General features: G+C 40.2%; 1 protein-coding gene across 16 annotated transcripts in view; it reads left to right on the forward strand.

The window, feature by feature from the left end:
* ROBO2 (roundabout guidance receptor 2) overlaps positions 1-27,699 on the forward strand; it is a 1,574,925-nt gene that overhangs the window by 1,366,365 nt on the left and 180,861 nt on the right. For all 16 annotated transcript variants that reach the window (XM_030580139.1, XM_030580131.1, XM_030580217.1 and 13 more), the window contains 2 exons: positions 14,041-14,198; positions 16,330-16,450. In XM_030580139.1, coding sequence (XP_030435999.1) covers positions 14,041-14,198; positions 16,330-16,450 — 279 coding nt within the window. The remainder of the gene's footprint in view (positions 1-14,040; positions 14,199-16,329; positions 16,451-27,699) is intronic.

Below are 27,699 nucleotides of genomic sequence, written 5' to 3' on the forward strand. Positions count from 1 at the left end.
GTAGGGGTCATATGCAGCCCACAATGATAAACTGGTTGAGAACTACTGCATTAGGGGAATCCACACATGTAATTACATTGACTTTGTATTGCTGCAAGCTGGTGGAGGATTCAGAAGGGTGTGGAGAGACTGGTCCCTTTTGTTCTAATCCCATTTTGCAAAATTTGTTGTACATGAACTATCATTTTAGTTAGAATATCTAGGGAGATGGGGGGGCAGGGGAGGGGGGTTTCACGGCAATTCAAAATATTATGCCACAGCATTTGTATGAGCATCTAAAGATTCTGATGGAACCAAATACTGAAAGTCATTTTGATTTCTATTCACAGAGAGGTATTATTGGAAGGTGGAACTGGACACCCAGATTCTGGCCTCCCCCAGGATGCTGAGATTCCCCTTCTAAACTGTTGCTTTAGGCTATTGTTGTTGGCCTTTTCTCCTGCTGCTGTAGTTTTTCTTCCCTCTTGCTCTATGTACTGAATAATAATTAGGGCTATGTGAATTCCTACTTCTCCTTCTTTCCCCATCTGAAAATAAACAGGAGAAAATTCACGCACTGGCACTCTTTGTCACAAATGCAGTGTTAGGTTTCTGAAATCATTTAAATTTGGTCTTTAGGAAATCTGCATCTGATGAAGTGGCTCATGCTCCAAAACGTCTGTTAATCTATAAGGTGTCATTGTCATGCGTGTGCACAGTCTATAAGGTGCCACAGGATTCTTTGCTGCTTTTGCATTCATAAAAAAAGTTTGCATATGCATTTGCTTCCTGTTAAGTAATTTGCTTGGAAATTAATTTTGGAAAGTTTCATGCCTACTTTTCAAAACTTGCCAAATATTTCTTGCAGGTTATGCTTTTTAATGAAAAAGTTATTTTCAGTTTTGAGACAGTATGTGAAAGACAGTGTCTCAGCTAGTGCTATTCAGCGGATCACGTATTTGGTTCATTTCCTAGTTTGCAGTGATGAAATTATAACTGACATGATTCCCTAATAAATTCAACTGGATATTAGGTCTATGTTGTAGCACATCTTTTTTCCTGCAGCATGGTGTAGACCTGTAATCTAAATACAATATTAAATGTGAGTAGAGGATTATGGGCAGGTGAATTTCATCTATTGTCAGTAGTGATAAGGCATTAAGAAGATGAAAAATGCTTCTTTGTTATCCCTGCTAACATTTTTCCTCACTTATTAGAAGTGTGAAAGGGCTATGATTTCCTAAATATCTGAAAACGGAAATAAAGGATACTGGGCCATCTCAGTCCAGCAGAACTCTTGGGTTGAATCCAGTCTGCTGCATATGGGGCTAGAGTTAGTATTCAACAGGTTGTATGCTTCTCACACAAACATTAATTGGTTCCCTCTTCAAGATCCATTTAAAAATGCCCTTCTTGGAGGCATTGGGTAACATTTTCACACACACCCCCCCAGTGAATTTGGAACCTAAGTCTCATTGACTTTCAATGAGATTTAGGCTCCTAAAAGCCTATGAGACTCTTGAACGTGGCACTTCAGCGCCTAAGTCACTTAGTCATTTTTGAAAATTTTACCCATTGGCTCTATCTTTCCTTTTCTCCTTCCTTCTTCATCTCTCACTGTCCTCTCCACTGTGTGTGTGTGTCCCCATGAAATCTTAACATTGCTAGTGTGTGAGTCTCCTTCTCTGGGCTGGTCTACACTATGGGAGGAAATTGATCTAAGATACGCAACTTCAGCTACATGAATAACGTAGCTGAAGTCAAAGTATCTTAGATCGAATTACCTACCGTCCTCACAACGCGGGATCGATGTCCACGGCTCCCCATGTCAACTCCGCTACTGCCGTTCAGGTTGGTGAAGTTCCGGGATTGATAGGAGCTCGTTCAGGGATCGATATATCACGTCTAGATGAGACGTGATATATCGATCTCTGAGAAATCGATTGCTACCCACCAATATGGCAGGTAGTGAAGAGGTAGCCTCTGTAGCTTCTGCCATTTGAACCAGAGTTCAAGTATTGTTGAGAAATTAAGAGACAGAGGCAAGGAACAGAAGCTATGTCTTAAGGTAAAATTGAAGTGAGACAGATAGTTGATGACATGGGGAAATACTGAAAAACTAGTCCAAATAATAGGAGCTGGAGAGAAGGAGTTCTCACACCAGTAATGTTAAGAAATGGTAGCTATTATTTATGTCTACTATTTCATTGTTTGTAATATGTCAGAGAGATTTTAAGTCAGGCAAGTTGGAAGCACATGTTTAAACATTCCAAACGTATTTGGCGATTCCCTGTACGGTTCTTTATTTGATGATATAGAAATATATTTACTTCATACTTGAATTATTTTACTTTACAGAGTATCTCAATAGTACCAAGAGTACAAAATGAAAGCTACAATAGAAATGAACTTCTTAAATATGCCTATGGCTTCTACTGCTCATCATCATGACTAAGCTTTGGAAGGAAATGTAATTAAAATTGATTTTCCACAAAGCTTTGAAGATTCTCATAGGTGATGTACGAAATATTTCGGTAGTACTGAAACTTGTTGTCCCTTATTTGTGCTGCAAAACAGGAATGACTGTATTTCTCACATTCACTTCATGCAGGTGACATCCTTTGAAGATACAGCACTGTTTTAGTAGCACATAATGGCACGTACGATACATACATTAGTTGGGGAAAATAAATTACTTGCCCATGGTTTTCTCAATATGTAGCCCATTAAGTCTAAAGAGCACGTAAAAGCTAATGTCAGACTTCAGTTTAAAGGATCATTAAATAACTATTCTAGTAAACTGTTAAATGTCTGATCCTTGTTAAATCTTAAGACTTCCAACAGCCAAGTACTGTACACACATTTGCCAAAATAATGTTTCTGAAGTCTTGTTACCAACTCATTTGTAAAGCCTCTGTGAACTTTTAAGTATAAAATAAATGTTGTTGTTGCTTTCGTTCTAAGAACATGTAATTTTTCAGTAGCAGATTCCTTGTTGGCATTAACAATCTATTTTCATAGTGCATGCATCAAAAGAGAATGTACTTAACAACATCATAAAAATATAATTGTGCTTTCCATTGTGGGGGAAAGATTTTCCAACACCTCCTCTGGCACTCACTGTCACAAATGCAGTGTTAGGTTTCTGAAATCATTTAAATTTGGTCTTTAGGAAATCTGTATTCATAAAAAATGCTTGGATATGCATATTGCTTCCCCTTCCCTTGCTTGGCTGTCAAAACACACTGATGCTTTTGAAGATTTATGGTAGATGAGTAATGAGATTGCTGAATGTTAACTGCAGCATTCAGAATTCATTAGGAGGTAAAAAAAAGAGAAGGTTATTGGGACTTCAGCACAGTGCAGATAGGTGATATAACTTTGTTTTCAATCAGGAAGCTTAAAGATTAATATGTTACATTTTTGATTTAGAAAAACATCCAGTCTTTATGTCTTCCAGAAGTGAAATAAAATCTTTCATGGAAAATAAGGCAATGTCAGGTTGCATTCAGTTGAACACAGTGAGTCAGAAAGACATTATATAGTTTTTCAGTAGCAAACAACAGAGGCATGTGAAAAGTACAACAGAGGCATGTGAAAAATCAAAATCAGATTATAGCAAACAAGCTCCCATGCCTACATAATTGTGTGTATGAAAGAAAATATGTTAGCAAGTCCCTCCAAAAGGGATAATTAACTATTGATGAGAAATTTAAAAGTCTGACTTGCAGGGTTGTAACTAATGGCTGCAGTTCATGCTATAAATAAGGAAGGAGAAAGGTCAGGAGAGAGTATCGCACCTTTGTGAAATAAGCTAGTTAATGGCAAGAGTCCAGTGAGACTGTGGAAAATGTGTAAAGATTTCCCTAAGTTTGTCCCAGATCCTGAGTTTCTTAATGAATTTGTAAAGAACTCCTAACTGTCCTCAGTAGGAGTTTGTCTGGAAAGTACCTCAGGATTTGGTCCCCAGAATTCTACTGTCTATGCCAGGGATTGGCAACCTTTGACATGTAGCTCGCTAGGGTAAGCCCCCTGGAGGGCCAGGCCAGTTTGTTTACCTGCCGCGTACACGAGTTCTGCCGATCGTGGCTCCCACTGACTGCGGTTCGCTGCTCCAGGCCAATGGGGGCAGCGCGAAGTGGCGGCCAGAACAGCCCTTGTCCTGCACCGCTTTCTGCAGCCTGCATTGGCCTGGAGCAGTGAACCCCAACCAGCCGAACCCGCAGACTCGGCAAGTAAACAAACCAGCTCGGCCTGCCAGGGGGCTTACCCTGGCAGACTGCAGGCCAAAGGTTGCTGATCCCTTGTCTACACCTTTTGTATGTGGGCTGAGCCAACCTATAGAGCTAGAATCAGTACAGGGCATTGTTCAGTACTTTATTGGTCCTACTTGAGAGATGTAAATAAAGAGACTACTACCTTTAAATAATAGTATTAAGGAGGAAACTTAAATGCAGAGTTCAGCTGAGTATTTTGCAAGAAAAAGGGTAAAGGAAAATCTCAACTTCAGGTTGTGACTTAAAATGGGGAAGTAGACGTGTTTTTCAGAAATGAAGTTGCAAGTTTTTTTCGGCATATTGTTCTTCTGCAGCTTTGTCCCCCACTGTAATTTCCACTGGTCCTACTATTAACATCAGTGGGGGCTTTACATCACAGAAAGTAAGCCACTGATTTTGGTGTTAATTTTAGCACTCAAGTTTGAAAGTTTTGCCCCATGTGTTTAAGTATTAGATGCCTTAGAAATATCTGTTTTGCGGGAGGGAAGGGCAGAGAAGGGAGATTCGAGGGAGAGAGAGAAATTAAGATATATAGGTAGAATTGTTTCATGTTTTTTCATAGTTTTCCAAGAAGTGTCAGCACATCTTTAGGGAAACTGTGCTATATGTATACAGGCCCATACAGTGATATGAAATGTTCTCTCTGCTAAGAGTACTGGTGTGAACCTTGTGTCCAGGCTATGTTGCCTGCCTCAGTGGAGCATATATCTGATCCAGCAGCTGAAGCAGAAAGGTAGAGCACATGTGGCCTCAAAGAAGGTGCAATATCCTTCACAAGGGAGGTTGACCACGACTGCTGCTTCTCTTCCTCACCTTTCTTCGGACAATTTCAGATTCTTCTGTGGCCATGTCAATTTGTAATAAATAAAACAAAACATTCTCAGACACCCCCCACCCCAGCACCATAGTGTGTCTAATGTGTAATAATCTTTAGGCTGTTCAGTTTATAAATCATGACATCTGTCAGTTATTTGGCACTATAATTCATATTGATCGTGCATATCAACATCCCTCACATGAGAGAAATGCCAGAGCAGCAATGATGTGGGCTGAGGAGAAGGTGAAATTGCCTTATTTGGGTAAATGCATGTGGGAGAGTGCCTCAGATCAGGAGGAGACCAATCTGCATGTCATGTTCCCAACATTGTGGTGGTACAAAAGCTTAAAGTTTCGGATAAGCACTAAACAGAATGGGAGGAACAAGACATACTACCAGGACCCAAATTACAGCATCACATTAATATTTACTGGGTATGTTTTTATACCCTCTAGTCAGATTGACAGATGTAGCTGTATTTTAAGGCAGCATCATTCAGTGAGGAGGAAAAATTATGGAGGGGGTTTTTTTGTTTTTGTTTTTTTTAACAAATCATCTCAGACGTTCATTAGAAGGAGGGAAGCTGAGTGCTGGTGAAAAAAGAATGTAATTATTCCAAGCCTTCTGACAGGCCTGTACTTCTTCCTTCCAGCTTAGCTGCTTTGACCACAGACTTGGGGCTCGTGGGACATGGACCAGATTGAAAAACTAGAAGGAGACAGATGGTTATTTGTAATCATCATGTAAATATAAATCCTATAAAAATGTTGTTTTTACTCCTAAGGGCTTGAACGCTGCTGTAGTGGAAAGTAGGATTAAGGGATAGCTTTCTAGCCTAGAATAACTTTGACCCCTGTACCTCCACCCTCATAAAACATTGTTTTTTCCTCTGGCTCTTTTAAACACATTGTTAGAGCCCTGATTCAGTATCTATATAATTTCCTGAGTTTATGGGCATCAGTTTGACCAGGGCCTGGATTTGGGCCTAAGCTGGCAGGTGCTGGTAAGCAGTTGCCTTGGTAGCGGGACTTTTTTGTTCATTATAGCAGGTGCATTGCCTGCAAGTATTTATCTCAATACTTCTATTGCTGGATGTAGTTGCTGCCAGTTAATATACTTGTGCATACTTCCCAAATTGCCTTTCAGAACTTCAAATGAGAGATGATTCTTCACAGACATCTATCTTGTTTGAGCAGCGTCACAGACAACCATACTTTAGAGCTGCAAGGAGACTGATCAAACTTTAATTAATTTTTTGTCCCCAACATCATCATCAAACTATATGTACAATATGTGTATCCTTTTCAAACATCAAATCCTTAAGGAATCCAGTAAGGTTTCTACTTAGTGGTGCTGCAGCAAAATGTCAATCATAGATTTCTGAACCTCAGATGTAAGGAATATGCCTCACTGAGGCTGGCCTGATGGCATGGCACTGTTTGTGCTGTCATAATTGACATCTGGATTTAGAAGTGGCCTGAAGATTTTTACTGCCTGAGGATATCAGGAGCACTATGGAAGTTATGGTGTGGAGTTACACTGGGCCGGATGTTGGCCATACTTCTCGTCAGTATCCTTTGTCACATGTAGAGTAACACTAATGACAAACATAAAGGAGGCTGTACATCCCATGTAAAGTGCCAAGATTAGGTCAACTAATGCTCAGAGGGTGAGAATAGAGCAAAAAAGAACACTGGATGAAGAAATTGGAATTGTCTGTAGCCTTTCACCACTTACCTTTGAATTTTTAGACAGCCATTATTTGTAGACTTCCAGAAAGACTTTGAGAAGTGTTGGGTTTTGGAATGAACAAAAAGGCTCCAATCAGTGTCAGCAGATGGTGTTCTGCTAAGATACACTAATGGTTTCTTAAAAATATGAAGAAGTCGGGAATAATTTGCTGAAAAAATGTTCTGCAGTTCTCAGCCTTTTCTGTTTTCACAGACCATTGAGCTGTTGGGTATGAGGAATGCACTAAGCTGAGGTGCAACTTTTTCATGTGTGTTTCCACATTGTAATGTGTAAACTCAACTTTCAGCTGGTGCTGGTTTCTTCCATTGATTCCTGTGCAGCTGGGTTTCTTGCTGGTGCTGCTGGGACATTTGAATTACAAGCTACCACTCTGAAACCTCTGCCTCTAAGGCCTGGTTTCCACAAAGCTAGGTTGGCATGACCCTCCTTGTGTCAATCTAATTGTGCATGTGTCTACACTTAGATTTGTCTCCCACCAACTTAAGTGCTCCATTACAGTGACGTAGTAACACTTCTTCCCTGAGTAGCATTGAGCCATGTTCAATAGGCTGTGGTCAATACAGTGTGAGTGCAGACTGTGTTACTTATGCCAACCCTGACAGTCTTCCACCAGCTGTCCCACAATGCCAAACAGTGATTGGTCTGATCACAGTTGTGAACTCCACTGCCCAGGGATCACAGAGACAAGAAGGCTCCCTCCTCTTCCTTTTAAAGCCTTGTGAATGTTTGAAATGCGTTTTCCTGGTGGTTCAGCTTGGCAAATACATCTAGCAACTCTCCATTCTTGTGTACAACTGCCCAGCTGACCATACTGGCTACATGCTCTGGTTTGAAGTATACAAGAAATACTGGATCTCTTAGGCCTGTGAGGAGAAGAGTCTGTGCAGGTACAGCTATGGACCAGCTGTAGAAACATGGACATCTATAAGCAGATTGCACTGAGGATATGGGAGAAGAGGTACAACAAGGATCAGCAGCAATACTGCATGAATGTCAAAAGGCCAAGGAGGCCAACAGTCGATTTGGTGCCAAATTACAGATCTACCACCTTTACAAAGAGCTATGTGCCATACTTGCTGGAGACCACCACCTGGCACACCATTGTGGTTATCTCAGAACAGCCCAAACCACAGGCCTCTGGCACGAATAATGAGGAGGAGGAAGATGGGGGTCTGGAGAATCCAGCTATGTCACAAACCAGTTTGAGAGAGTTTGAGACTCCACCACAGTCCAGGTGCTTCCAGTAGTCAAACACGGGTGAGCACGATGCAGGGAAAGGAACCTCAGGTGGGTGTGTAATTGTATTTCCTGTTACAGTGACTACTTTTGGCAGCCCCAATTTAACAGAACACAGCTACTGACTTTTTTATTAATTTTCTCATAGTAGAAGAAATAGTGGTACAATAAAGAGAGGCAGCATCATTATCAACTTTTCATTCTCCTCTAGAGTGAAGTGTGGAGACCACGGGGAGAACATTTTGTATATGTACACAAGGCTGGCCTTGAATCGTCCTGAGAGATCTTGAAGAAACTTTCATGGAGGTACTCTGCATCATCTCCTGAAGCCTTCTAGGGATGGCTGCCTTATTTCTACTCCACAGTAGGATGCTTTCCCATGTCAGTCAGGCATCATTGCAGTAAACAGGCTAACAACATATGGATCCAGAAGGCTTTGGTGGCCTACCCTCAGAAGTGAGATATTAGTTAAAATCACCACCACCTGCGGAAAATGGTGCCAGTTATTCAGTGTCATTGTTGTATACCCACAGTGTCACGCAACTGAGAAATTCTCTCCTCATTTCCCTCACCCCTGGTGGGCCATTTTCACCAACGCTGATGCTGTTAGTGGTGCTGTGCACAAGCCCTCTGAAGCAGAAGTGTCAATAATCATGTCTTGTTTAAAACGTTAGGGGAGCAAGTTCTGAATCTTAACTTACGCTTTTACTTGTGACTATTCTAACAATGGTACCTTTGTGTATTTTATCTGTGGCTGCCACTGTTGCGGCCTTGAGGGTTCCCCCTCCACACCTGCAGAATGCCTGAGCCAGATAATGGAGGGTGGGGGGAAGGACTCAGGGTGCAATCAATGTGATCCTACAATGCAGTGCTGCATCAGACCATGAATAAAGCGCCTGAAGGATAAATATTGCAGACAGCCTGGAAGGAAAAGCAGACAGAAGAAAGGCTCAGGAGTCCCAGCAGGAAAAGGAAAGGGAGATGCATACACCAGGACATAATGGGGCTTCTCCGGTAGCAAAAACAGATATTGCAGACTCTTGTGGACCTATAGGTCCAACAATCCCAGGCTCGCTTCTCTTTGTTACCCATGGAGCACTCCTTTGCAGCATTTCCCTACCTCCCACAACATTCCACATGGCGTCAAGAATCACAACCCTACCCCCACTGCTTCACACCAGAGCCATTAAGGACAACCACAGCTTCATGTACACTGACCTGTGAAAGCCACAGTTGCTGTATGTGTAGCTAAAATGGACATGAATGTTTTTCCCCTTGTTAAGTTCTGTTCCATTAATTTATTAAGTTTTTAGCATATTTGCTTTTTAAATTGCACAGATTTTTCTTTGTACTGGGACTCAATAAAATTCTATTATTTGGAAACATTTCATTTTTATTAGTTCACAGCATATGCTGCAGCGTGCCTAGTGGTTCTGAAAGCGCCCACTTAATTGTTACTGTACAGTGTGAGATGATTTATTGGATCAGTGACAAACATGGTAATAATCATAAATGTACAGTAAGCCCACCCCAGAAGCAACTTTTCCCCCTTTGCTTCACAGATGTTATGCATCAGACAGCTAAAATCATTGATATTTTTTTCACTGAGATCCAATCTTGTGAGTAAATACTGCCAGTGTTCCTTCAGTCTATTCAAATCCATTCAACTGTCATTCTGTAACCACAGAGCTGGTAGTTGAATCTTTCCTTCGTATTGTCAAGGTGGTGGGTGTATGGCTTCCTGAGCAAGGGGTAGGTTGGGTCCCACAGGGTCACTGTTGGCATTTCAATATCAAACTACTGGTTGGGAAAGAGTCCGTGCTTGTAGCTTTCTGTGTTCTTACAGATGCATACATAACGCGCCTTCCCTGACCAATCAACGCTTGTGCTGTTGAAGCTTCTTCAGTGATGCATCAAACCTTGCATAACCAAAGAAAAATAGAGGTACTCTGTGTGCCAAAATAGGGATTTGTGTGCTGTCTATAACCCCATCGCAGTTGAGGAATTCCGTTGGTGCAAATCCATCTACTATGTCTTTTACATGGTTGAGAGTCATACTCCTGCGTAGCAGGAGGCTATTAATGGCACTGTGCACATGCATGACAATGGCCCCCACAGTGGATTTTCCAACTCCAAAAGGATTGTTCACTGACTGGTAGCAATCTGGTGTTGCAAGTTTCCACAGTGCAGTTGCCACTCACTTCTCCTCTGTCAGTGCAGTGCTCTTTCTGCTGTCCCTGTGCTGGCGGACTGGGGCAAGCTCAGCACACAGATCCAGGAATATGGTCTTCCCCATCTGAAAGTTCTGCAGCCACTTCTAGTCACCCCAACCCTGCGCTACAATGCAATATCATCAGTCAGTGTTTTTCTCAGGCCAAGAAATGCTGCTCCACCATCTGCAGCTGCTCCAAGAATGCCACCAGCAACCTTGAATTGATTTTTGCTATGTTTCATAGCAATCTGTCCTCCAAGAAATTGTCATGTTCGCCAGTGATTTGGTGATTCTTGCAGCTCTACAAATACTGAAGGATTGTGTATCCTGTGTTTGCAATGCTTATGACAATAGTCCAAAGCTGTGCAGACTCCATGCTTCTGACAGAGATGGGGAACAGTGAGGAGGACCAAGTGGGTTCATGGGATTTTTTAAAAAGGCACAAAAATTATGGGATATAGATAGCATTATGGAATGGAATCAGTTGCATGCTGGAAGTTGATCCACTTCTCTCAGTCACCCCATGCAACTTGTTTCTTCCCCACCATATATTGCTAAAACTTCCCACTGGATAGCAGCAGGTTGTATGCTGGAATACCTAACCGGGGTGCACCACACTGTGCATTGACACAAGTGCTCTTGGTAAGCACATGCAGCACTGATGCAAGGAGCCAGGTAGGACATGCACAAGGGATACGCTAACTTTTGTGGCTTTATGCCAACATAACTTGTGGCAGCAAAAATTTGTAGTGTACACATGGCCTTTCAGACCTTCATTTCCTCTTATTTCCTAGGGATGATATTTTTGGAAATGTTTTGGAGAGTCATGCTGATCTGATTGATGTTTGTACTTTGTATTGTCCTTATTATAATGTATGAGGGAGCCCTGAGTCACGTATTCATCCTAAATATCATCAAGTGATCTCTATTCATACTTACTCCTCCCTTTCTTTTACGCCATCCTCTTGTTCTTCATCCTCCTTATTCTTTTCATTTCCCTTCCTTTTACCCTCTTTCTTTTTTCCCCCATTTCACCTAACACATTGTTTTGTGCTTCATAATTCCTGTGTTCTTGGTCATCTTTATTTCACCAACCAACACTATTCTTCCCCTTTGTCTCCATCTGTTTTCTTCTTTTCCTGTTTTCCAATTTTCTCTCCTGCATTTTCTAAAACATAAGACACTTTCAGAGGTACGTAGTTAGATAGATCTGTTAGAGCCACAAGAGTCAAGTTTCAATGTTGTTCTCTCCACTAAATCGCAGTTCTGTGTTCCATCCAAGCCACACTTGATATAGAAACAGGGTAGAGGAGAAAAGGGGAGTTCAAACCTTATTCTTGGGTGGCTGGGGCCCTACTCTGCTCCTAGCTTAAGTCAGAGCAGCTTCCATGTTGCTGTAACTTACTCTTGCTTTCCTGTGGCCCTCAGAGATTGTTCTGGCTGCTGAAAATGATCACAGTGTCCCAGCCACACTCTCAACCTCAACCCCATGTCAGGAACTGTGATTGGGTGGTATGGAACCATGATGCTTTGGGGAACGTTTTGGTGTACCCTGCTAATTTTATTTCCCTTTTGCATCTCTGGAATTGCATTAAAAGGGCTGTAATATAGTGAAGAACCAGGTCATACGTATCTGTTTAACTTTTAAAACAATCATGAGTTTAGTAGCATATGTAATGAAGATGGAACCACTTGAGGTTGTCCATAGGCCTCTTCAAAAGAATTAATGTCTGTCACTTGGCAGATTTTTAGTTTTAGAAACAGTTGATGCTTGGCAGCAGTTTACCAGTTGTGCAAGAGGCTATTTCTCCACTCAAAAACATTTCTCTTTCTTTCAGCTCTCAGATATAAGAGAAACTTCCAGAAATGGGTGGTTTCGAAAGTTCCTTTCCTGGCCTCTCCCTTGAAATTGCTGCTGATGTTGCCTTTCTTGGCTTCATTTGGAAAATACTGTCTTTCTAATAAGATTGCCACAAACACATGTTGTTGTGCCAAATTGTTAGCAGCCCATAATCTTCAACATGTTATTTCTGTATCATGGGTTACCCTCTTTATATTCCATTTTATCTCAAAAACCAAAAGACCCTATTTTCTCTCAGTTTAGTTATTGTGAATCAAAAATTGGCATTGGACAAGCAGTTTGCATTAGTCAGAAATACCTTTTGGGTTCAGGCTTTTGGCAAGAAATTTGTTTGGAAAGCAGTGCTAAACAATGCCCTTCAACCTACTAGATGTGCTACTTTGGAAAAGGTTGGGTCCTTGCCAAAATGCAGTTTGTTGCCTTCCACTTCCTATCATTTTTATTTTGTACCTCTAGAAATGGCCTAAATAGCCCCTCCTTTTGTGTTATATAATTTGTATATATATATAATTTCCTCTCCCCATTGGATTTACTTATGTATCCCAAAATGCTGAACGATAACTGTAAACCCACACCTATATTGAGTTCCACAATTATATGCACTCTCACCTCAGCACACCCAGAGGCTAATCCTTGTGCATATAAATAATAATTTAGTCTTGTCTGAGAACAGAAAATATGCAGTTTAAAATGTTATTTTTTTATTTTATTAACAGTGAAAGCAGTAAATTAACTCTGCCTATAAACTGAAAATGACTAATTTCTATTAAACTCTTCCTGACTGCGCTTTCACTAGGATAAAGTGTTTTCTAATTTCTCGAAGGGCCCTGGTTTCATTAAGGGTGGGAACTGTGTTAAAGCAGTAATGAAGCCCATACGTACCTGATATTCAAGAAGAGGAAATGCCCTAAATTCAATTTCAGTAGTTCTATCTAGAGCTATTTTAAGTCTGATGTTTATAAGAATGACAATTAACCTAGAGACGAGGACACACATGGAGGAATAATGATGAAGTCGATATCATTTCAACACACACAGGAACCAACTCGCTGGACCTAATCCTGCTTTACAGCAGCATGATTTACATAAGGAGCTAGCATGTGTTGCCTAATTTAGTTTTCAAACCTCTTGGCAATGTATATGCTTTTAGGCAGTGTGAGACAAGACTGGTCAGGGCTGCAAGAATAGCAAAGGAATAGAAGAAGCAGGTGCACTGCTAGCATACTGTATATCAGCTCAACTTCTTGACATCTTTCAAAAACACTGATCATTTAGCACCAATTTGATCATCAAAAATAATCCTTCCTGAATAAAGGCAAAACTCCACAATTTGATACCAGTGGTGTCATATCTAGAACCTTTTCATCTACTCAGTAGTGGGGGAAAAAATCACTGACAAGAAAGGTGCCAGTTGAAGAGAAGAGGCACACCAGATTTTTAAAAGGTTACCACCAATGTCCAGCCTGCTGCTATCTTTAATGAAAAGAGTTCAGTGTCAGACCAGAACTACTGCCATAAGGAATATTTCTCCTCAGCGCGTCAGGCTGGCCAGATGTCACTTGGCAGGTGGATCTACAATAGAAGGATCAAAGGATCAGTGTGTATATTGGTCCTTTTGCTTTTAAATGATGAGCAATGCATTTACTTTTAGCAAATGTAAAGTAAAAACATGCACATCTTGTCTGTGTTCATTAGATAAGAGGGGCTACCTGTTGAGTCATCTTTCCTCTTCCCTCTGCCCTCAATAACATATTTTGCAAGGAGTTTTACAGTGCACCTAGTATACAAAGGCATCATTTGAATAACTTGGAGGCTACTTTTACTGGAAAAACAATTTGTTTGCCTTTAACATGTTGCAATTCCAAACCAAATTGTTTTATTTTCCTTTCCTCATTTGTTCTATTAGTGCTACGGGATGACTTTCGCCAAAACCCTACCGATGTTGTTGTGGCAGCTGGAGAACCTGCTATTCTGGAGTGCCAGCCTCCTCGAGGACATCCTGAGCCCACAATCTACTGGAAGAAAGATAAAATCCGCATTGACGACAGGGAAGAGAGAATCAGTGTAAGTCCTACCAAAATGCCATTGATAGATAGTTGTCCACAATGTTTTTTAAAAAATATATTTCTCCATGGATTTGAATGAGCATTGAATAATTTACATAGCAGGATCCACAAAGATATAACCCCCCGTCATTCAATTGGCTCCCTGCAGGGAAATTCCTGTGCTTATATGGAACTTCACTGATGTTTCTGGGACACTAGGCAAACATTGGGTGTCCATGCACAGTTCTTATTGTAGGTCTGAAGATGTAAGTATTCATATTGGGCCTGCACCACACCCCACTAGCCCCACAACTGAACACCTTGGAACTCTGAAACTGGAGCAGAATTTCCCAGATTGTCTCTACAATGGGCCAAACCAAACTCTCCAGTGCTAACCTTTGAAAGTTAAAAATTTGCACCTCAGGTCCATCTTTAGTCATAGGGAGACTTGGTATCAAAGTCTATAGTTAAGATTGTTTACTATTTTCTACTAAATATGCTGTTAACTTTGCTGAACTTTAATCAGGAAGCAATATTTTATGCTGACTATCTGCCTATCAGCTGAATATTTTGAAAAGTTTAAGCATAAATGGATTAGCTGTTTCTGAGAACAAAGTTAGGAAAAAAATATCATTTTGTCCATGTTAAAAAAGAACTGTTACAGCCGTTTCTATTGATAACTCTTCTATGCTTTGGAGTTGGAGTTGCCCAGATGTCAGGGATGTCTCTTTGCCTTCCCTCTCAAAAGCTATGCAAATTTGTCCAAGATATAAGCTTCTTAAAAATACTAGTTTGCACATGCTCAGGAGACATTTGTTAGAGTTTGGCAGCAAAATTCTCTGAACATTCCATCTTCCATTGGGCATGCTCCAGTGTGTTAGTGCCCAGAGGATGTGGAGAAGAACAAGGAAACAGCCTGACTTGAATGCAAATGAATGAGAAGTGGAGGAAAGTGAGGAGAGGAAGGAATTGGTTGGGACAGTGGGGAGGAGGCATTGATAGATACCAAGGACACGAACCATAGGTTGTAAAAGAGCTGAACTGGACAGAGATGAGAATGAATCAGGGTTGTGTAGTGAAGAAGGCTGTTATCTGTAAAACCCTTGCACAGGCAACCTTAATACTGGCCTTTCCTAACTTTTGAGTAGTTGGCTTTGCAACCTTAGTATTCCTTTAACATAGTTATTTTATACATAATACATTTTGACCTTGTTCAGTGCTGGTATAATTTGATACAATGGTGGCCTTTGGAAACTCGATTGCCTTTGATGTGTAAAGATTTGCAGTTACATAGTCTCTCTCTCTCTATATATATATATACTATTCAAGGTGTTGTGGGCCAGACTGTCTCCACTAAGTTCTGCTCAAACTGGGGGAGGAAGAAAGAGTAGCAGGGAGCTTACTATACTTCCCTGTGTCTCAGGTTATAGTGGCTCCAGCCCTGACTCAAGTTGAAGCAACCAATTGGCTGCTCTAACTTACAACAGCTTCTTAGAGTACATACAAAGAGTACATACATTTTCTGAAAATTTGCAGCTCTGAGCTGTGCCCTTTCTTCTAATCAACCTGATCATTCTCTGTGTTCAGGGGTTGAAGTGAGGTTGATATAGAAGTCAAGGGAATTCTTAGTTGGGCAACTGCAGATTGTTTCCATCCCATTTGCACCAGTCAGAAATAAGGAGAAAATCTGGCCTTGTAAGTACAGAGAGTACAAGGGAATACTACAGATGCTGAGATCAATTTACTATTGATAAAACAGGCTTTCTTTTAAAGTGCCACTATGGTACAGTAGGCTTACAGATTAATTTACTAGAAATAGTGTAGCAGATGCCACATATATCACCAAAGAAAGGTAGCAAGAAATGTAATTGTTTGGAAATGTAAGGGCATCATACAAAAACAAAAAATTGAGACAAGACCAGAAGTAGGGTCAAATATATTTCAGAAGAGCCTAATATCAAGTAATATTGGTATTGTTCAGTACCAAATAGATGGCCTGATAATCCTTAAACAACAAATGTCAAAGCTTTTCTTTTAAAAAAAAAAAAAAAAGACTCCCCCCCCATATTTGAGATCTTTGCAATCTAAGAGCTTCCCTTTATTTCTGACTGCTTATGTAAATTAAAATGTATTTTCTTTGCTACAAACAGATACGAGGTGGGAAACTAATGATCTCAAACACGAGGAAAAGTGATGCTGGCATGTACACTTGTGTCGGTACCAACATGGTGGGCGAACGAGACAGCGATCCAGCAGAGCTCACTGTCTTTGGTAAAACTACTTCCTCAGCTTTTGTTTTATTTTCACTATACATGTAGAATATTGAATTGATCTAGCTGAACAGCCAAACCAGATGACAAAGTCAGGGTAACAAAAGACAGAGTAACTGCTAATGTGCAGGCTACATTTCACAATTTTCCATGAAGGACGAGTTTCAAGGGTTGCAGGTTATAAGTTGGAAGCTGGGATGAAGCAGTCGTTTTTTTGTGAGTCCATAGTTTAAATCTAATTGAAGGTCCTTGATGAAATGCATAAACTCAGAAACCTTAATCCAGTAGATAATGCTTTCCCCCACAACATTACCGAGTATAATTGAGCCACTTTTAATACAGTATCTGCTTAACAAAGACTTGGACCAACATAGCCCGTTTAAATAATTTCTTATTCCCAGAGGGCTCTGAGATCAAAGCTGTTATAGCACAGCACACAGAAGCTGGATCAACTATACAAAGTCTTTAGATAAAAATATCTATATAGTTAAGAAGCTGTTCTCATGAGTTTATCACATTTTACTTTAAAGCAAAAAGTATTAGACTGAGTATTCATCTCTGAGTATTCATCTCTGTTTTGACTCCAGTTTTCACAAACCACTCTGTCAGCTCTCCATTGACCCTTACTGCATACCAAGCGAGGCTATACAAACTCTACAGTACTTGAGTCAGCTTATTTCTAGCATTGTACCACTTGAGTACTTTGCACAAAGCCTCTCAGTTAACAGAGTCAAATGCTTTCTTAAAGACAAGGAATGTGCAAAACAGAAGTTTGTTGAACTTGGTGTGTCTCTCCAAGATTTGACCAAAAACAACTGTCTGATCTATGGTGGAGTGCCCAGGTCTAGAGCCAGTGTGTGACTCAGAAAGGATTTCTTCTGCTCTTTTTTTCATTCAGCTGTGAATCACTTTACAGAATACCGTGCTAGGAATAATCATAAGACTTATTACTTGGTAGTTATTGCAGTTATTTCAGGGTCTTTACCCTTTGCTCAAATTAGGTTAAATAATTTGTAAAGGAGCATGACTGTCTCTTCCACCATGCTTTAACATGTCAGGTAGTACGCTGTGTGGACCAGGGGCCTTGTTGTTTTTCAGGGACCTCATTGCAGCTTTAATTTCTGCTTCCATTATGTGTTCTTCATTGTTGCTTTTGTAGCTGATGGCCTCAAGGGCATCTGGGTCAACTTGACTATTCATGTGGAGTAGTGAAAATGTTCTTTCCATCTTTTTAGATGATCTTTCATTGCGTAGCTGACCTGTTACAGGTATTAAGTTCTGTAATTTTTTTTTCAAGCTCTTTGTCTTCTCTCTCAAGCCATTCTTTCTTAGCTTTTTTGACTCTTCATTTTAGTTCCTTGTTGATCTATTTGTTTTTCTGCTCAGCACAGTCTTCAGCTTTCAGATGTTCTTGAGATGTTTTTCTTTTTTTGATGGGATTTTGATCTTTGGTGTCACCCACTTTTGTCCTTTTTGGATACAGCCTCATCTTTAAAACCTCCTCACTTGTGGCATGAATGATGTTTTTTTGCTGTGTCCATACTTGTTCTATTGTTGTGTCATCTAGGTCTAAATGAAGGGCAAAGTGGCCACTGATGGTATGCTGACTATTTTTGCAGATTTTGAAATATGAAGTCTGATTCTGATGGTAGTGATCACTGCGTGATGGTCTGAGTTTGCATTCAGACTTCTGTAGAAGTGTCCAGTCTAATACACTTGTTTTCAAGCATTGTCCTACTAGGATGAAGTTGATCATGTTTTCTGTAATACCATCATTAGAAATCCAAGTTTCTTTATGCAATTGCCTGTGCTGAAATGCTGAGTTTGTTATAAACAAATTGTTAAATTGCTTCAGTTCTGCACTGTTATCACCTCTCATTTCTTGATCCTATTTATTCTTTCCCCTGGTGTTCTCTCAGGCCATGTTATCACTCCCAGTCTTAACAGTAAATCCTTTCATTACAAGCAGAAGATTTCTAAATGGGATTCGTGAAAACTCTGCTTGAAGATCATTGTAAAATTGGTTTGTGGCCCTGTTTGTCATATCTAATAAAGTATACAATGTTATCAGTCTTTGCACATACACACAGATCAAGATATGTTTCTCCATTTCAAACAAATTGTGAGCATGAAATGGTTCCCTTTAGTGAAGTTCCATGACCCCCTGTGGATTTGCCACGATGCAGCATTACGTGACTGTAAACTACCACTCTACTTCCTTCATTGACGAAGCATGAAATCACATGACTTTTTTAAATGGTACTTTAGCACCTTGCAACTCATACCAGTATTGGATTATAGTTTCAATTACAACCAATACATCAACATTATTTTATATTATTTTATAATATTAGAGATTGAGAGAGAGACAGAGACAGAGAGACAGGACCTCTCTTCTTCATCACTTTGAGTACTAGTAATTTGTGGTAATAATCCCAGTAGATACTAAACAGATTGAAGTCCAAGTCTGCAAAGCCCTAAGGTTCCCATAACTTGTTAAAGGAATTAAATACTAGGTATAAAATCATATGAAACATACATTTGAATTCCTATACTGCAAAGTCATGAGAAGTATTAGATTTGCCTTAATATGCAAACTTTTAGGTAGTCAATTACAATTTTCTGAAAATTTGCTACAGGATATAATCATAGCAGTTAACCAGTAAAGTACATTCTATGCCTGGCTTCCTAGTACTGTATAAAGGCAATGGTAAATTAAAATAGCAGTTTTGATCCCACATAATTGAGTTAGTCTATATAAGGAAATCTGTGCTTAGAATTTCCTTGCTGTCCAAATTCTTCCAGCTCTTCAGAATTTTTTTTTTTTTCTGCAGCAGGAGTACCACACAGGCCAATATGTTCAAAGTTGGATGCTGAAAGTTAGGCACCAAAATGAATGTTTAGATGCCTAAATATGGATTCCCTGATTGGTTTAAAAATGTTGGCCTTGACACTTAAAATAAATCCTGGACAGGAAATGAATCTGCCTTTACTGGAAAATTAAAAGGATTTATTAATGTTACTGGCAAATATACAGAAGCTACTGATTATGGTAGGGAAAAGGTCATTTATCATTAGCCACTCTTCTCCCTTTTAAAAAAGCCTCAATCCAAAACAAAAATAAAACAAAACCCTGTGGCAAGCATTAGTGTATGTTGCTGCCCTACTAGGAAATGGAATAGTTCTATACTACATTTCCGGAAATCAGTTGTAGCTTGTTTTTGGCTCTGAAAGTTTTTCTATGATACCTTTTGTGTGTCACTCCTGATAGTTTTTGGGTTCCTAATGCAGTGAATTTAGCTTGAGGCAATGCCTCTGGAAAAACTGAGTCCGCATGGTGGTGACCGGTGGCTTGATGGGAACAGCAAGGATGTCTGGGATTTTAAAAACAAAAGCCCGTAAATCCAAGACCTTAAATAAAGCAATACATGAAAACACAATAAAAGGGATAGTAAAAAGGGGATGTGGATAGGTTGCAGTGTTTAGAACCCTCCCACTGAGATGCACAAGCATTACTAAATAATATTCAGAAATATCCCCATTAGAACTGTTCTCAAAACAAGCAAGTTACACTTTGCCCTCTATTTATATAACTGATATTTTTGTGTGCATTTATGAAATCTATCCACAATAGCATTTTCAATTTTTGTTGTAAAAAAAAAAGAGGATTTTGTCACCCCTAGTCAAATTCTGAATCCTCTGCAAGCAGAAATTGTCCAACTTTTCACAGTAACATTTGAGAAATGTAACTGGTTCTATAAGCAGCACATCCTAAAATTAGTCCTGTTCTTTGAGTTGTGATACCAGAACAGCATTAGGCTTTGCCAGTCCTCTTTTTCAGGGGTCACTGCTTGCTTGGGTCTTCTGAGGCTCCCAAGTGTTATCTCATAGCAGAGCAGCAAGAGAGCAAGAACACTGTCAAAGAATCTAGGATCGGTGGATGACCGATTAAACAAATTTCAATCACAAAAAGCAACATGCTACTTTAGTTTATTATGGATTCATTTCCCCCCCTAAATTCTAAAGACCAAATTTAGAAGTGTAAGAGGTATAGATTAGTCTGATTTAAATTGTGCCCAGGTCTGAACAGGCCAGCACAAAAGTGGCTTAAAATGCACCTTTGCCCCCTCACTCCATTCCTGTGCTGAGCTGAGCTCAGCAAGATGGAGAATGTAGCCAGATAATCTTGCACTCATTTGTGCTCTGTTAGAAGTTAGGCTCCCACAGAGCCACTTATACCCACTCATCAGTATGCAAGGGTGTCTGAAGAACTAGAAGGTATAAATTAAGTACCATAGAAACTACTATCTCACTGTCTTCTGTCAATTGCTTCTCTTCCTACACTCCTCTCATCAAAGATCTTAGCATGAGTTGCTCCTTGTCACTGTCTTGGACTCAAAAGTTCCAATTCATTGATGATGCATAAGGATGCATAAGCTATATGTTGTGTGAATAATCTGTCATTAAATCTAAGGGCCTCATCCAAAGCTCACTCATTGGCAGTCTTTCCATTGACTTCAGGAGGCTTTTTGATCAGGCCTTGAGAAAGTCAAAGTAATTAAAGGCTTTGAGAGGGAATTTAAGTTGGTGAAACACAACTAGAGAGGGTGCCAGAAGGAGATGTAAGTGACGCAGGTTAAACTCCTCTAAGACGGACCCATCTCTGAATTCAGCCTTTTATTTTAAACTGTATGAACTTTGTTATTCAGTCAGCATTAGATGGAAGTGTCTTTTTAGAAAGACACTGCCTGGTCAACACCTTTAGGAACAGAATTTGAGTTGTCCATTAAGGGTTACACTGTATTTGGAAAAGAAATACCCCTGGAAGAAGGCACTTCACTGAAGATGTTAGATCCCAATTTTTGCCTTCTTACAGCCCTGGAGCCAGCACTATGTTCTGTGGCTACAAGATGGACTGTTCTCTATATATCAAGGGCTCTTTAATTCCAATACAGGAAGATTCCTAAATAAACTGTGGCAACAAACCTGACTAAGTCATCATTGTATCCACAATTCAATTCAGATCCCTTAAGAGAGAGAGAAGTTGGTGTGTCTTTCATTCGTCATGGCAAGGGTCATGATTATTTTCCTCAACTTCAGTCATTTTAGTTGGTTAGTTAAAATGTTCCATATAAAGAATGCAAATATACCATACTCACAACCCAGGGGGCGGGAGGGAGGGATAGCTCAGTGGTTTGAGCATTGGCCTGTTAAACCCCAAGTTGTGAGTTCAATCCTTGAGGGGGCCACCTAGGGATGTGGGGCAAAATTGGTCCTGCTAGGCAGGGGATTGGACTCAATGGCCTTTCAGAGTCCCTTCCAGCTCTATGAGATAGGTATATCTCCATATATTTTAGTTTTTACTTTTTGTAAAGGAGATAAGCTTATGTCACAATATTTGCTACCCCACAGATACTACCAGAATATCCAGATGTAATAGGATAAAGGTATAAGAAGTGCTGATTAGATCTTAGATGTTTGAGCCTAATATTTATAAAAAGGTATCACTGAAATCAATGGAGAGAGGTGTGTTGGTAGGGGGCAGGGGGAGAGACTTATAACCTTCAATAATAATGGTTCCAGTCCATTTGCATATAGCTTTCACAATTCTCACCACTTCATTGTGAAAACTCACAGAATCTTAATAGTGTATAAGGCACAGCTGTTTACAATAGCTGCACAAGTGCTTTACTTCCAAAATGACAAGAAAAAATAGCCTAAGAAAAGACACACCTTGGGAAGAATGTCCTGAATACAGAAACACCAGCTTTTGTCATCATATTTTTTACTTGCTCACTCAGCATGCACTAAGAACCTTCTAAAACATAGCATGACCCACACGCATCCTTTCATCTCCTGTGGACTTATTTTTGGCAATGAGAGCTTTGAGGCTATCAGGGTGGGAAGTAAGCCAAATCATGCTACAATTAAAATATTCACTCCACTGGCTGAGATCTGGAAAAAAATGTCTCTAATGTTCTTCCTTTGCATCAATATCTCTAGGTGAAAAAGCAGTTCCCCCCCCCCCACCGCCACACACACTTGCAATATTTTTTTTAAAAAAGCATTTTTATACAGGTTTGTCATGTTTCTTACTGGAAGGTGAAAACACTTTAAAAATGATTATTTCTTTCCAATAAAGAAAGAAAAAAGAGTTTTAAATTTGATTGAATCTACATAGTAGAGGACATGTTACATCCTTCACTCCAGTGATTATTTTGGCAGAAAAAGATATTAAGGCATTTTGGATTCCTTTTATTAGATTTTGACTTCCCATACATGGTCATCTAACTTTTCTGAGGGGCATATAGAGGGCAGTAACACATATTTGAAGGCCATCAGGGCCTCTCTAATGGACTGCAGTATACACACAATTAGTTAAATAAAGGAAAAATAAGTACTGGGTGTCACATTCCAGGGTGCAATCCAGACCAGTGAGAGGGTGTGTCACCTGTGCCCTACAACCTTGAGTGCTTCAGCGATGCTTTGCTGTTGTAGCTTTCAACTTGGGTTCCTCACAATCAGCCTGCCAGCCGGTAGGTCACACCATGAATGTCTGTGTGTGGCCACAGTCCTTGTCCAGCAACTCCGACCCCAGCAGCCTGTTGGCAGCACACCAGCCACACTCTCGCTTCCAAAAGACTTGGTTGCTACTTGCAGGATGACCCCAATACACTCCTAGTCCCAAATTTTCATCTCAAAACACGTGTTCTGCACTGTCCATCCCTCTCATGGAAAGTTCAGGTAGTTTAGGTTCATTGCTTCTGTAAGGCAAAAATATCCAACAGGCTGCTACTTTAATTGGAGTTACCAAGCCATTCACAACACTGGATTGGTTTTGATTAAAAAATAGAACACATTTATTTAACAGAAAAGAGATAGCTTTTAAATTAGTACAAGTACAGGATGCTAAAGTCAGAAATGGTTAAAAGAGAAATAAAGATAATTCTCCAACAAAAAACTTCAAAAACAGACTCCAACCAGAAACTGCAGAATTGGAATTAATTTGCAAACTGGATGCCATTAACTTAGGCTTGAATAAAGACTGGGAGTGGATGGGTCATTACACAAAGTAAAAACTATTTCCCCGTGCTAATTTTTCCCCTACTGTTACTCACACCTTCTTGTCAACTGCTGGAAATGGGCCATCCTGATTATCACTACAAAAGTTTTTTTTCTCACGCTGATAATAGCCCTCCTTAATTGATTAGTCTCGTTAATAGTTGGTATGGTAACACCCATCTTTTCATGGTCTCCATGTATATATATATCTTCCTACTGTATTTTCCACTGCGTGCATCCGATGAAATGGGTTTTAGCCCACGAAAGCTTATGTCCAAATAAATTTGTTAGTCTCTAAGGTGCCACAAGTACTCCTCATTCTTTTGAAAGATACAACACTTTCTAATAACTAAAACTTAACAGACTGGACTTGGTTCAAGATATAATTCTCACTGCACACTCCCAGCAACAGGACTGACCAAATTTCAGGTCAGGATCTCTCCCAGAGTAAAATGATGACTTCGTTTGTTGTCTTAGGTGACAAAGAAGGAGGGAGAGATACATGGGCTATTTTTGCTCCTCACCTTTATAGTCCAGTCAACCTTTTAAATGCATTTTCCTGAGTGGTAGCCCTAGATAATGTTGATTCCCACTGTGAGGTTGGAGTCATGGAGTCTCATGATGAAAGAAGTTCCAGGTTGCTGTTTGCTAAAATGTAGATTGATCTGTTACTGGCTCTTTTCTTTACCATACAATAGCCACTTGATAGGTTATTGCCCATCAACTTGGATGGCACCTGACTAGAGGTGCCAGTTTGTCTTTTGGCTTTGAGAAACAGGATTATCCAGTTCTCAGACTTGTCTGATAACCTCATTTTAGTCATAATTTCAGTTTATGGTCATAACTTTACAAGTAATAGTGCTACATACATCTCACCATGATATTATTGGCTCAGTAAGTTATTAGTTTTCAAATGATAGCTCACAAGACATAGTTGTACAAAGATTATTACAGTGGTGTTTAGGATGTGAATATAGGGTGCATTCAGTCACACTAGGACTGAATCATTGGTAGAGCCCTATCAAATTTGTGGCCATGAAAAACATGTCACAGACTATTAAATCTGGTCTTCCTCCTATGAAATTTGGACTTTTGTGTCCTTTTACCTTATACTATGCAGATTTCACAGGGGAGACGAGCGTTTCTCAAACTGGGGGTCCTGACCCAAAAGGGAGTTGCAGGGGGGTCACAACATTATTTTGGGAAGGTCACAGTATTGCCACCCTTAATTCTGTGATAGGTGGCCAGAGAGTGGTGGCTCTTGGCCAGGCATCCAGCTCTGAAGGCAGCGCCCCGGCATCAGCAGCGCAGAAGTAAGGGTGGCAATACCATAAAATGCCACTCTTACTTCTGCACTGCTGCCTTCAGAGCTGGGAAGCCAGAGAGTGATGACTGCTGACTGGGGGCCCAGCTCTACAGCAGCAGCGCAGAAGTAAGGGTGACAATACCATACCATGCCATCCTTCTGCGCTGATACTGGCAGCAGCTCTGCCTTCAGAGCTGGGCTCCTGGCCAGCAGCCACTCTCACCAGCTGCCTAGCTCCAAAGACAGCACTGCTGCAAGCAGCAGTGCAGATATAAGTACCACAACCACCGGTTTCACAATAACCTTGCAACTCCCTTCCCCACCCCCGCGCACATACACACACAACTTCTTTATGGGTCAGGACCTCTGCTATTTCAACAGCATGACATTTAAGATGTAAATAGCTGAAATAATTAAATTTACAATTTTAAAAATCCTGTGACCTTAAAATTGACCAAAATGGACCGTGAATTTAGTAGGGCCCTAATCATTGATCATCATCCTCCAAAGAAAGAACAGGATTCTCCTTCTGATCTGGGTAGGAAGGGTTCTGTAGGATTTTGTCTTAATGTCCAGTGAACTACTTAACCCAAATTTTCTCAAAGTGACTGTCTAAAGTGCTGCAGCATACTGTAGGTATCTATCTGGTTTTCTGATTACATTAACAAGCCACTTTTATAATTGCAAGCAAAGTTTATTCTGAAGTTAAAAAGGTCACACTAGTAATAGTACAACCAGCTGACATGACATATAATCATGACCTATTTTATAGTCCTCTTCAAAGAATATTCATCAGTGAAGCATAGCTTGGGCGATGGACACTTTATTTACTCAGTTCAAGCTTTTAAAATGGCTACATTAAAACTTTTATACATGGCTATGATTTTAATTTATCACTCTTTCCTGCTACTTTCTCAGATATATTGTGTTCTGAATATTGTTGACAGAATTACAATGTTTAATTACACCTCTAGACTTTATTAATGGCCAAAGCTTTAAAAAATAAGTCATATTTTCCAAAGTTCTGATCTGAAACTGGATTTTACTTGCCTTTGTGAGAAACAAATTTTATTATCATGCACTGGCAAGCACCGTTCTGTCTCCTGAGAGATTAATATTGTAAGCAAGTTATGCAGGTGATTCAAATCCAGTTAATCTCACATAAAGAATGTTATTTGCATTGCCAATGGCATTCACTCTGATCACTCTATATCTGTATAATTAGCTATTGGACATATTCGGGGGCCTGTGTGAGCGATACAAAATGCAGAAAACAACATAAGAGAGAACTTGTTTTTTCCTCATTCGCACTATGCAAAATGCAGAGATGATGGCAAACTGGAAATAACAACTATTGTAATTTGTTTGTCCTTGATAACTGTGGTCTGCACTTACACAGTTATTTATTTTCCAGCAAGTTCTTAACAGTTGTGGAAAATATCCAATTCTTAGATGCTGCCATAGGCACCGACTTTCTAATGTGCAGTCCCAGTCGCCAACCTCATTCCACCCCTTCCCCACGGCCTCACCCCCACCCTGCCTCTTCCTGCTCCCAACCTGCCTCTGCCCTGCTTCTTCCTTGCCTCTCGCTGCCTCGCCCCCTCCGCCAAGCATCCCTCTCTTCTCCCGCCAGCGCCTCCTGCCTGCCTCGGAACAGCTGATCCATGGCAGATGGGAGGCACTGGGGTGGGGGAGGAGGTGGTATTGATCGGGGGAGTTGCCAGTGGGTGTTCAGCACTCACTCTTTTTTTTTGTGGGTGCTCCAGGGCTGGAGCGCTCACAGAGGTGGCACCTATGTATGCTGCCTTTCTAACATGCTTTCAAACTATACTTGGTCCTGCTTCAGTGCAGAGGGCTCAACTCAGTGATCTCTTGAAGTCCCTTTCAACCATGTATTCCTTTGATTCTATGCTCTTAAACTGCCTGATGCAGAAGGAAGTATTCTTCCTTAAGACCTTTGAGCCAGTTACTGACATATCAACAAGTTTCTTCTGAAAATGTGTTGGGATATTTTTTGTGGTTCATTCTGTGTAGGCATATACAGCAACAGATAAGAATTTAATAAATATTACATTTTTAATGAAATAATGGACCATCTGGAGCTTTGCATTGCATTTTGTGCTTGCAAATCTGCACATATTAGCTATATGGATGTCTCTGATGTGCGTGTACGCGTGCGCGTGCTTATGTATTCTTACAATCAAATACACACTCAACAATATAAACAAGCAACATCACATATGTTTGCACACATACGCACATATATGTAGTCAGAAGAATAACACAGGTGTGCCAGAATAGAGTTTTAAAATCTCTTTACCTTTCACAGGTGGACACTACTTGTGTGATCCTCATTTTTCAGATGCCTGATCTGAGATCTGATTTGCAGAAGTGCAGAGCACTCACAGCTTCAAATGAAGTCAGTGTGAGCTGCACTTTGACCATTTAAAGTGCTATGTAGTGCTAACTACACGGAAAATGAGGTCCTAGGGACTTCAAACTGGGATCCCAAAAGTAGTGGATACTTTCAAATATAATATTTCTGTGCTTTACTTTCCCATCTCATGAGGTGATGGAAAAATTAATTTATTATTTTTGTGAAGCACTCAGATACTATAGTGATTAGTGCCATAGAAAAGCCCATGAATTTAATAGCTAATGAATTAAGAAAATATTTTTTTCTCACAGCAGGATTTGAACTGTGTGCAGTAAATGTGGCCTGAGGCCACTCATTAAACAATGAGAATACAACAAAACATCGAGTGGCTGCTCATTTAGTTAATATTGTCCATTCTATTCACTGTAGAAAAAATAGCACGCAACCACATAATGTAGTCAACCTGTGAAATTCAATGCTACAGGAAGTCATGAAGCCAAACTTT

The sequence above is a fragment of the Gopherus evgoodei genome, chromosome 1 (genome assembly GCF_007399415.2).
Source record: "Gopherus evgoodei ecotype Sinaloan lineage chromosome 1, rGopEvg1_v1.p, whole genome shotgun sequence".
Lineage (NCBI taxonomy): Eukaryota > Metazoa > Chordata > Testudines > Testudinidae > Gopherus > Gopherus evgoodei.